We start from the raw sequence: 12,807 nt of genomic DNA on the forward strand, positions 1-12,807 counted from the left end.
TTCTATTTACTGTTTTTGCAATGTTTTTAACAACAGAATAGTGGTTCAATTTTTCAACTCCTCTTTCATGTTGTATCTCCTTTCATGTTGTTTTGAAAATCGTTATTGCCTTGCATTGATCAAATCACAGTTCCCTTTATCTAGAGCAAAGTGTCTGCTTTGAGATGCAATGAAGGGTAAGTTTGACACTTGTACAAAAATCGTACTTTAAGGCATGTCAATAGAAAAGTAGTGCAGGATGTTACTATCATCTTGTTGACAAATGTGAAATACATCAAATGTATTTCAATACTCCTAAAAATATCCATAAATTTCCTTTTTAAAAAATATCTCATTGCAACACATTATATTCCACAATAACTTTGTAGAAGTTTGTATTGAAGTCACCAGAATTTGCAGAAAAATTTCACTTTTGACGAAGACCAGCATTCAGTTACAAGAGAAAAAGCCCTTCATGATGGCCTTGTCCTTACCAGAAGCTACAGCAGATCAAGGCTAAACACCATTTTTAAGCTTGCAAGCTCTTTCTCAATCAACCTCTATTGTGGGAGAGAGGGAAGGAAGAGCTATTCTTTCCTAAAACCGTTTCATGATGGTCTGAAATCTCAGACACAATCAAGTCTTTATGTACTGGAGAATCAGCTGGTAGATATCAACCTAAATAGATTAGATGAATTATTAACGTGCACATTTTTGAGATTGGCAATAATTGGTTGAAGATGACAACTCTATTTTCATAAGCAGTGTGCTCCCAGAAACAGTCCCAAATCAAGGGTCTGGGCTGGGGCCTCTCCATTTGGAGGGGAGAAGAAGGTTGAGGGGGAGCAGCCATGGATAACCAAATTGCAAGGGCAGGAGAAGAGCCAGTTGGGAGCTCTTCACCTAATTCTTCAAATTTAGAGCTTGAGGCACCCAATGAACCAAGAGATTGATTTTTAAAAAGATGTTCATATCCTTCACTGTGACCAGTGCAGGGCTGTAGGTGCTGGGGAAGCACAACGGCATGGGGTGGCATGAAGCACTCAAGACTCTCGTGTTTGCCTTGAGCAGCACTTTACTGCCTCTGTGGGAGAGGGAGAACTGACTCCCAGGATACTTCTGGTAGTACATCATCTCTAAAAATCCTCAGTCTTTCCCTGTCTTTTCCATACATTGTGAGCAGGGAGAGGGTGTGTTAATTTGAGCTAAGAAAAGACGCTTTAGCTGTTTTGTCACATCCTAGGAACGTGCCGCTAATAATAGCTTGGATGAAAAAAAAAAATCCCAGTTTTCCATCCCTTCTCATTTGCACCCCTTCTAACAATGACACACTCAGCTCTGGTCATCACCTGGCAGCAGACTGTTGCTTTTGAAGAACCAAATGAAATTTCAGTGATATGGACAAATAATTCTGTGATTTGTTTGCAAATTGTTTATCTTGTTTCCAGAGTAGATTCATCTCAGATTTTCCAATATGACAGATTAATCTTCTGCTTAGTCCTCTTGTATCCTGTGTCCAAGCTTTCTGCAAGGTATGCAGATTTTTAGTGTGTAATACTATCATGGCAAATGGATGCATAATGTATTAAACCTATGCATAAACAAATACTGAATGATGTTTACCAACATTTTTTTTGTATCCAAGCTGATCTTTTCAACTCAATTTATATAGATTTTTTCAGCCCAATTTCCACCTTTCCTGTTAATTTTTTTTTTATTTTTTTTTGAGCTGGTGCCCTTAATTTTGTCCTTTGGAGCTGTAAGAATGATAGAAATGATGCTATTTGGTTGCCTTTCAGGGAGTTGATGGTAACAGTGGCAGCTTTCACTCCAAGTCCCCAGAAATCTTAGTGTGTGGCTGATATTCCCGTCTTATTTTCATTTCTCAGGTCAATTTCAAAAAAGGTGCAACTGATCCAAAAACTGTACATCTCCATCACCCTCAGAAGGAGAAGAGTACAGTGGAGGCATTGACAGCTGGTACAGCAAACACCTCTGCTGCCCTTTTGAGCCTCGTATTTTAAATGACACAGGAAGAGCTTTACTTTCCTTTATGGCTTTAAGAACTATATGAAATATCTGTGTTGTGCAAATGGCACCACGTAGTTACTGCTGGATACCTGTTGTGGTACAAGGCTTAAATTAGAATTACACAGAGTCGGAATGGCAGGATGTAAAAAGAACCCCCCTAAAACAACCCCATTTAGTTGGAAGAAGCTTATCCTTTAGTTTGAGGCTGAAAGAAATTCCAAATTCTGTCCATTTCCAGAGGGATTGTGCCTTTGTCTGGATTTGTTGCATCGGGAGAGATAAATGTTTGCTTTACGTGTTTTGTGAAAACAAAAATGTCTTTCAAAACCCTCTCTAAAATGATGTATTTTTGTGGTAGTGTTTTGAGTTCAATTTGAATTTTTTTTCCTCTTCTGAGGAAAAAAGAAATAGAGTGATATGTTTCCGGGCAATACTGCGGTGTTTTTTTCTTCAGAGCTCTAAAAGTTTGGCAGGCTTGTCGTTTGATATGTACGACTGTCAGTACTATTTACTTATTCAGGGATGAAGAGGCCTTTAATACTCGTAAATAGTTAATATCAGCTCTTAATGTCTAATCATAATATCTTTTAATCTAGAATTAAAAACCTTATGAAATCTTTTACATGGTTTTGAATTTTGGTCATTTCATGCCTTTGTACTTGTATGTGCTAGAAATTCAGCAACTATCCCCTTCATGCCTGTTAGATAGAGAACTACAGTTGTCCGACTTCAAAGTCTTTAGTGAGAATGAAAGCATGAAGATTGTTGGAGCCTTCCCTAAGCATTTGTGTAAAGACCTATTTTCATTTATATTGCTTGGTAATTCTGATTTTTGTTTCAATTATAGTACCATGTTGATAATATGATATCTAGGTGTTGATATAAATCCAAACTGATGTATATGTAAATTTAATAGATAGATCTCCCTCTTTATATGATGCATAAATGATTCACAAAATAATAGTCCTGCATAACTTGCAAAACCAATTAGGGATTGGTATCATAATGTGCCTTTGGTCACCTTCCCTATTGTCTATTCACAATGGTCTCAGCCTCTCTTACCGTAGCTGCCACATTTAAAGCAAGGCACCATAGAAGAGCTCTCCGGCAGCTCTGTCAGTGTGGAACATGGGTGGAATTGGTTCTGACACAGGGTACAAGATTGGTTGGTTCTGGATTCAGTCTTGGATCTATCAGAGAGGTGAGATCCAACAGCCAGTGACCCTGCAGGATTAGGAGAGGAAAGTGGGCTCCCTCTTTCCCAGAATGAGATGTTGTGGCGTCAGGTCCTGAGGAATTTTGTTACCTACCCCAAAATAACTCTTGTATGGAAAGTTTAGCACAAAATCATTTTCCAAAGGTGGGTATAAATGTACCCCTGATAATAAATTAGACCAGGTACATAGCTGATAGAAAAAGGAAATTTACCACAGTTAACTTAAAACACTCTAATTTTTTTTTTATTTTTTTTTTTGATGTTCAAATATATTACATGTGGCAGTGTGGATTAAAGATCTCTCAGGATTTCACAAACATTTCTTTGGGATGACCTTCATAAGTTCCTTGGGAGTTTGCTATCTGCAACGGAGACATCCCCGATGACTGCCAATTAAAAATTTATACCACACCATATTTTTGCATATATAGTGGCCACCATTAACATTTCAGAATTTGTTTACAGATGCTGTATTCTCACCACAGTTATTTGCTAATTCAGGCATATACACAAACAAATGGTACCTCAAATAACTCTAACTGTTGGAGAAATACTAAATTTTTAATTGTGAGCACTGTGTATACATGTGGTGTGTATTGTTATTCTTAAATAATTGGGCTCAGAAGCCCCAGCTGAGAATAGCAATCTATTGTACAAACTTGCATAGGAATCTAGCCAAATATCTTTGCAAAGGAAGAGAGCTACCATTCAGAAGACCTTCTAAGATTGTTGTCTTAATGAAGGTAGCAGTTAATTGAAGGTAAACCGAGTACATTCATTCACAGATTGTATCAGTGTAGGATATGAGGTTAGGTAACAGCAACGTCTCCAGTCATGCTAAAATAGAAATAATGCAAGATGGAGGAGGTTCATATAAAGCCAATAAGTCATTGTATCCTTACAGAGTTTATCACTTTGGATTCAAAGTTGAATGCAATTTACAGTCTGGTGCTTGCAGTGGAAATGATGTTTCTTTCAATTTGTAGTGATTCCTGTGCTTAAAGGGTACAGCTTAATAAAACACAACTTCTATCTGAAAAATCAGTCATGAAAACTAAACACCTTGGAATCTCCCAACAAGTATCAGATGAACTCCCTATAATTGCCATTATTGTGTTGAATTCAAAGTACATTCCTGTTGTAGGACCTGCTTCACTAAATGTTCATTTCAAAATATTGGGTTATTCCGCACATTGAAAATGTGCAGTTGTAAGCAAAATAAGTGATGAATGGACTTGACTAGTGGCAAAAATTAAAACGTATGTGTGCATTCATCATACTACTGTGCAAAGTTTATTCCAGTTGGATGGACTCAGTTTGGTCATATTTTGCTGTGCACAAATCAGATTCAAGATGTTTCTATTTTCTGCCATTTATTCCAACCAATGCAAAGATCATATTCAGCTTATTAAGTTGCAGATACAGATGCCCCATCCATTTTTTATGGGTTTTAGTACTCCCCCCAAGACTTCTCCCCAAGGGCATGGGATCACTTGGGGTATCAATTCTTGAGCTTCTCCTTTGTCATTATTACTCCCTGCATCTTACTGTTGCAAGAAGCTGTAAAAATAAATTTTGGAGAGGTTTTGAAGTGTTCTCATGCTGTGAGAATGAGAAACCCTGTGAACCTCCTGTCCATGTGTCTACCTGAGAAGATACATGCTGTCCCAGTGTTATTGCCTCTGGCTATATGGCTTCCAGGTAGGTATGGAAGGTTATATGCCTATAGGTAGGCATAGGCTATGAAAAGACTGGTGAAGGGAGACAGGACGTGGCTGGGAAAAAAAATAAAAATAAAAAAAAAAATAACAGTGACAGAAAGAAAAGCAAAATAAATCAATCCAACACATAGAGAAGTGAAAGGAAGATACAGCACCCTAGAGGCAGCATCATAAGAACTCAAATTAAATTAAATTGCTGTAAAGTATTACACCTGAACTATTCCTACTGTCTAATCACAGAAAGAAGCAGTGCTCTTAGGAAGACCAGTACTGATACTGAAAAGGATGCATAAAAGGGAAAAGGCAAATTCTATATCCTAAAAAGGAAAGCCATGGCATGAACACCTTCAAGTATACCCCCTGTAATAACATAGGGGTGAGACAATCTCTCCCTTCAGAATGTTGTGTTGTTATTTTTTGTCAGAAGATGGTGGAAATGTTTTTAATATGCCTGGAGGCACTGCAACAAACTGAATTAGTGCTGTATACTGAAAAGCAAAATAATTAGGATTGTTTCTGGATTTGTTCATCAACTTGAAATTAAGCTTCGAATGCATTCATACTTGATGGTGCAAGTCATGTCCCAGAAAATTGTGATAGGCCTTGTTTTGGTTATTTTTGAAAAGCTTACTAGCCAGGCCATGCGGTGTATCTCTACAGAGGTAGTGGCCCACTAGAAATCACTGGTTAAAGAGGCTGGGCTGCACTGCAATCAGATTTCACTTAGCTAACACATCATAAATGTAAAATAAATGTGGTTGTGTCGTTCTGCTGTCTGTTGGGATGGGCAGTTGGTGGTTTCTTCAACCACAGAGGACTAGTGTAGTCCCACTTCAGCTTGGGTTATGCAGTGGGAATGAAAAGTTCCCCTGTTATGCAAAGGACCATTTTTTTTTCAAATTTTCTTGCAGATATTTTTGTTTAAAATAAGCTCAACATCTGAGTCCTAACTCTAATTCCAATACGTATAGAGAAGAGTTGTACAATTAACTCCTTTCAGTATTACTGGACCTAATAACACAGTTTTCACAAATGTTATTGGAGTTATTCCTGCACAAAAGTTCTCGCTCCATGTGCTCACCTCCAGCTGCTCTTCCCTCTCCCTCACCCCGGGGTTTCTGATTCCCAGTCTGTCCTCAGAGAGCCCGACGCAGCGGGCAGATGCGCGGAGGCACTTGGGCTCTGGTGAGGCCATGTGGAGACCTGGGATGGAAAGGAAGGGCTTCTTTCCAAATTGCTTTGTGCATGAGAGACGAAATTAAACTTCTCTGGAAAACAGAGCCTTTCTAAGGGGATTTCAGGCCACCTTCTAGCTTTGTGCACCCTTCTCAGCCTTGCTCCCGCTCTGCTCCCCAAGCAAGACCTGTGTTTCCGCTCTTTGCTCCCTGCTGCACAGTACGAGCAGAGTGCACATGAGCCACATGCCCTCCCTCTCCCAGCACCCTCTCTCCTTAGGGACAGACAAAAATATCTCGGCACGAAGGGATGCTGCTGTGTCGCTGAGGGTACGTCACAGGCTGCTGAAAAGACGTCATCCTGGTATCGGTGGATTTGCCAGCTTTGGTCTAGCTGGGGTGGGGAAGGTGTTGCATAAATTTCAGTGATGCTCCCTCTGCTCCTGCGTATGCGTTTCTGTTGCTGGCCAACGGTACTGTGCTGCTGGGGTAGAAGCTGCCCCCTGCCCTTAGGAAGGTCCCTGGGGAGAAGAGGAATCGGTGGGAGCCAGGCACGCTAAAGCCAAATGGATTTCACTCCTGAAACCCAGCTCAGCCTGTGCAATTAGTCATTCAGCTCTCTGAGAATAATACAAATTATGTGCACTTGCGTAAGAAACTTCCTCCTGACAGTGCTGTTTAGAAATATGTCAGCTTCTGAAATAAGTGTTTGAAGTCTTTGATTGGGAAACCTGCCTTTTCTGAGTGCTTTTCTTGCTAGAAGATGACATTATAACCTGGCATCTTAACCTCCTGCTAATTTGCTTCTATCAGTCAAATAATGAGTTGAGGTAATTTTTTTTCCTAGTAACTAGCAGCATAGGTTAATATCCACTTTTTCTCCCTACACAGGCATGACACCGCATAAATACTTTCCACTTATGTGTACATATGTTAACAATACAGCTTCTTAAATGATCTATTATCTAAAAAGTAGCAGTTAATTACATCTTCAGCTTGTAGAGTTTCAGAATAGTAAAAACAAACAAACAAAAAAAACCACTTAAGCAGTAGGCACCTGGTGTTGTAAGCTCCTGGAAGGTTTGTTTCACTAAGAGGAGTAGTTTTTGGAAAAATTGCTGCAGAAAAGTGATACATCCTTGCTCAGCAGCCCTTCTCCTGAGGTGTGTTCTGCATCACCTCTGCTGAAGGTAGTGACAAGGTGTGTTTGTGCCACTGGAAGTCAGACGTATCCTTTCCTGTGCATCCATCAGGAATGGGGCAGAAATGCTTCTCATACTCCAGCCACTTCAAATAAGCATTCCTGGAGTGGGCAGGATTACAGAGTTATTAGGACAGGCAATGTAAGAGGGCAAGGGAGAGGCAGATACAGTTGAATAATTGTTCGGTGGTGTGTGAGGCATTCACACATTGAAAGGAGGCAAATAGGCGCCTCAGGGAGTGTGGGGTGCACCTGAATTGGTGTGGGTGCCCGGTGTGAGCGATAAAGCCCAACGCAGAGGTATTAACCACCCAGAGTGGCAGAGAGCAGGTAGTCACGCTGCAGTTTGCTACGGTAAATCACCTGGTAAATGAGAAGCAAGCGGGCAAGCAGGATTTATACAGCTCTGGGATGTCATCCTTTTACACAAACAGGCACTTAAGCCTCTTGGTGCGGTTATGTCTCGTTCTCCTGGGAGGCTGGAGTCGTTTTTTGGGGGGATAGTTGAGTTCAGCTCTGAGCAGGTTTGTCTGTGCTCTTTATTTTATGTCATGGTGAAAGCTGCTGATCTACACTAGCCTGTCCTTTTTTGCAAGTGCTTGCTATCGAACTGCACGGTACCTCTGTTCCCCCAGCAACTCCCTTAATTCATTTAAATCTCTCCTAGAAAGTAACTTTCCCTGTCTGCCTTTGGATAGGGAGTTATAGGGAATTACAAAATCAATATACAAAATGCACCCAAACTAAATTTAGAGAGACCTGTGCCAAAGCAGTGCATCTATTTGTGCCTTATTTAAGAAAGATTTACTTTTTGCATTGTTCCCTTTGTTCTTCCTATATCTGTCTCTTTATCCTTCAGATCAAATGTAGGAAAAAATGCTACGGCTACTGAGGTGTGAGTTTATGCATGTGTTTTTGTGTATAATGGACCTCTGTTATCTTCCTTATCTAGCCATTTTTTAAGAATAGATAAGAGTTTGAGCAGTATGTAAACTCTGCGGTGCATTTGTACGGATATTGAGGAGGTGCAGTGAATCCTTTGCAGAGGTGAGTTCATGGCTGGCCACATCACTGGATAGAGAGGCAAACCCGAAGTCCAGCCAGGGCGACTCAACAGACTGCAGCAATTGTGTCAGAAATAGGGATGTCTGAATCTGGCTTTCGTGACAACTACAGTATAAAACCTGAAATTCAGGGAAACAATATTTGGTGGATGCACAATTAAGTGCTCTGTCTTTGGCTCTGGTTTCGAAAACATTGGCGCTTTGATGAGAGGAGTTTCCGCCACAGTGCTGAACTCCCACAGGCTGCCCAGTTTGATTCCTCAGCACTCTAAATAAAACCCCCAGGATGCTGGCAGAGACTTTATTTTTCATATTTTCCTGAGTTCCAAAGAAATTTCATGTGAACTAATGGGTGTAAGCCTTTACTCAATTGGCACAAACCCTTAAAAATCAAATCCTTTCCAGACCGTGTAAGAGAGCCTCTTGGGTTGTGCGAGCTATTTCAGTCCAGACCCTCATGATGGCAGAACCAGAGCCAGGTTTTATAGATGTACAAGAGACTTTCTCTTGCTGAGCAGACCCCAGGCCTTGAGTTGTCCAGGTTTGCTTCCCAGACGCTAGTGAGCTGTGTTCCCAAATGGGGTTTGCAAATTTTCCTGATGTGAACCACCGCTGCCCTGTGGTGTACAGCTGCTTCCAAGAAAAGCGGTGTGAGATGAGCTGCACCAGCCCCTGTCAGGGTGGTGCTGGGGCATGTTTCTGTATCCTGCCTGCTTCTAGGAGATGAAAGCTACCTGCACTACTGCATAAATCCCGAGAAAGCTGTGCAAAAGCCTAATGCCTGCAGTCTGTACAGGGGCCCATTTCACTCCGTGTCTTTGTAGCCCAAGGCTCTCAGTCAAGGCTTTCCTTGAGCCATGAGGATTCAAAGGAAAAATAAGATAAAACATTTTTGATTTTTTTTTCCTTACCATCACCAAACAGCATATAATTAGCTTTTCTTTTACACATTAAAGCCAGTCTGATGATGCAAGACCTATTATAACTCTAAAAGCTTAATCTTAAAGGGGGAGGAGGGGGAATAGAGTAGGACCATACTCCTGGAAATTAGCATAGGGCTTTTTCCTCTTTAGAGGAATGCCTGAGGATGTGACTCATGCAGAAGGAGAACAAGTTTCCCTTCAGCCTCTCGATGTAGTGGCTGGGATATCAAACCACATCCAAGCCCTAATTTGAAACTCCTTTGGAGTTTCCAAATATTTAATTGGATGTGAACTACTTTTAATGAAGGAAGGATACCTCTTTTGGTGTTATATCTATGGGAAAAAATGAAAAAGCAACTTTATTATGAATATTAGCATGCTCCAGGGCATGCAGTCATAATCAAGTGAACATATTTCCTGGCTGCTGGATTCACAGCTGAAGCATCGTGTACAGAGCACATAGGCTACACGCAGCATCTCACACAGGGCTCAGTCCCATTTGTGCTCCTCCTGGTACTCTATACAGACAACTTCCACCTCAGGACAGGAATGTTTTCCAATATTTACCCTAAGGAAAATGAGACCTCTCACAAATTTCTTCTGTTCAGTGCTTGCTAAGAATGGATAACTGGCCCTCAATTTTTTCTCCTTGAATCAGACCCAAATTTTTAATATATAGGCCTCCAATGCACAATCTGCATACGGTTACAATTATTCTTCACAGTTATTAACAAGGGAGGTATGTTTCTGATTTAGTCCCATGCAGCTCCTCTGCTTCAAGGTTTTAAGTGGACAACGTTGTTTTACCTTTTCCTCAGTCCTAGGGTACAAGTTTTTAGGAACACTGCACTGAAGTAGATGGCAGGTGAATCTTTCCACCTACCAGTTGTAATAAACATATAAAGTTTGTCAAATGTCTTATGGTTATTTGTTGATTTCTTAGAAATCAGGCTGTACTGTTGAATGTGTTTTTCTTATTATTAACTAGCTGAACGATGGCTGATACAAAGTCAATATTTAGAAACCCTCTTTTTCACAGGTCACGACAAGCATCAATTTGAATTGCGGAGCACTGCTTTTGAAAAGAACAAATAAATAGTCTGTCTTGTACTTTTTTTCTTTATTCAGAAATAATCAACAAACAACTGTCTATTTAATTAACCTTTCATTCTAATAACTTAGTTATTTATCTTACACAACCTCATTATTTAACATTAAGAGAAGCAGTTTGTTTTGCCAAATCTCAGTGCTCTTTCTACCCATCGTTGCTGCTCGATCTGGGAACCCTTATTCCAGATAATTTTCTGTATTTGATCTTGTAATATATGTGCATTTAATATTCTGCCCAATGCATACTCTGCCCTGGGTGTCCTCATAGAGTTGTTATAGAGTAGCTAGGACAGGCTACACTTATAATTTACTTCTCAGTAATTTTCCTGTGATGACAAGCACTAAAACAATTATTTTTGAGCTAAAGGTCTGGAAAATTCTTCTTTTAACTATCCAAAAAGCAAAGAACTGATCTTAGGGAAGAGCAAGATTCAGCACTGACTGCCTACTATGTTGTTCTTCCTATTGTCTACAGGTTTTTGTAGGCAAACATCTGCACCACGCACCTTTTACTGCATTATGCAACTTTGTTAACATTTGCTGTGTATTTTTGTTCTCACCTTCTCCTTGGGAAGGGAAGTGTGAGCTGCTGTGTGCCTGTGTGTTTTTATTTGTTTGGTTTATGCAATATGCACATTTCATCGAGTTTGTTCAACTGAAATGAATGCTCTTGAAGAGAAAATGCTGAAGGGTCCGTAGTTTCTGTTTCAACCTGGGAAAGTTTGGCATCTTGCACACATGATCTTAAATCTCATTGTAGCGATATTTTTTCCACATGAAGCCATCCTGAAACACGGTTTTCAGTCTATACAAACCAAGTCAATTGAAGTTTTGGTAGAGAAGCCCTCTACCATGGCACCACACCCTGATGTGGGTGGTTGTGTGGGATTCAGGCTGTGCAAGGGCTTTAAAACTTTCTGAGGATATTATTGTAGAGAACAGAAGAGTAACCTGATTTACTTGCAGTGCCTGGGAGCTACAGCGACTGCTGCAGCTTTCTGTTCCAGCTGGGTTTTCTTTGATCAGATCTCTTTGTCCATCTGTTTGCACCGGCCGCATATCTGGCTGGGTCAGGCCAGGCTGGGACCGGGGTCCTCAACTACACCTTTGCGAGGGACAGGGAGCAACCTTTGTGTGTGTGTGTACTTCATAGCCTTGGATTTCTTCAGTCTTATAACCACTGCGAAGCTCTTCTTTATCCTGTAGGTCCCTTGAATCCTATTTCATCCCAGCCACAAAGGAAAACTTCTAACAAATTTCATTATTTCCTAACAGAGAGTTGAATAGACCTCGTGTTAATTGCAACAGTGCTTCAAATTTTCCATTAGTATATGCTGTATCATTCTTTCGTGTCAGTAATTCTTTGTTCAGTCTGCCTCACTGCAGGAATATATTAAGAATCTTTATAGCCCAGATTTAGACATGCTCAGACACGATGATTTTTCATTTATTGTTGTAGAATGAACATTGCAGAGCAAGCAGGAGGCTAACCATTTAACATCAAGTGTCTTATTAATCAGCTTTTGTTTATTTAATTTAATAAGCAGCTTTTGATGGCTGTGAGAGTCTGGTTGTATATTTAATTTAAGCAGCACTTATTGCTTTAGTCTTTGGAATGTATGACATTGGCCTTCTTAGAACTTTGCAACTGTATGGTGGCCTTTAGAGCTCAGATTTTCTGTTTGGATTTATATATATATATATATATTTTCTTTTTCTTTTGAGAACTTGAGGATTGTATTCTCTTTAAGATGTAAGGGAGCACACTTTTCTTGGGCTGCAAGTTTTACGCTGCTTTCTTCTGAAATTTGGGAGGTATCTATAAACACACAAAGGTCAAGCAACTGCTTGTGTGTTGGCATCGAAACGTAGAGCAGCAAGTGCTAGAAGCTCCTGTCTTTAAATCCTCAGTCTGGTCCTTTGGGAAGTTACAAAAACTTCCTACCATCCTCCCTTCCTTCCTGACAAATATGGGCACTTTCATATATCTGTGGTAAGTCCCATGTTGAGTAAGTCCCAAGTTATTTCAAAAGCACTGCAATGAGACAAGGACCAGAATCCACTTCTGTAATCTCAGGGTCCTCTACTTTTGACAGTCCTCAGGTTTCCTCATACATTTATTCTTAGAGCCATTTTAAATGCTTCCCAACACTCAGTGTGCTGCATTTCTGCACATGGCACTGCAAACTTCTCCTTAGGGATTTGGGGTCTAGGAGGTGATTGTCACACTGCTCCACTCCTTAGAAGATCAGAGACCTTTGGGGCCAACAGAGCTCTGGGAAGCCTTTCTCTAATTTAATTTATTTTGTGTAATCATCACTTATTCATTAAGTAATTAATTTGGTTTTATTTTTTTCTGAGCTAGAATAATGTAATGTGGTTTTGTA

General features: G+C 40.3%; 1 protein-coding gene across 4 annotated transcripts in view; it reads left to right on the forward strand.

Moving 5' to 3' along the window:
• Positions 1–12,807, forward strand: part of TAFA1 (TAFA chemokine like family member 1) — a 225,306-nt gene that overhangs the window by 39,550 nt on the left and 172,949 nt on the right. The window contains exon 4 of one of the 4 annotated variants that reach the window (XM_083795730.1): positions 1,869–2,629. The exons of the other annotated variants lie outside the window; for them this stretch is intronic. Coding sequence (XP_083651856.1) covers positions 1,869–1,953 — 85 coding nt within the window. The 3' untranslated portion in view covers positions 1,954–2,629. Of the gene's footprint in view, positions 1–1,868; positions 2,630–12,807 lie in introns of those variants that run through there. 4 annotated transcript variants of the gene reach the window in all.

This window comes from Anser anser, assembly GCF_964211835.1.
Source record: "Anser anser genome assembly, chromosome: 12".
NCBI lineage: Eukaryota > Metazoa > Chordata > Aves > Anseriformes > Anatidae > Anser > Anser anser.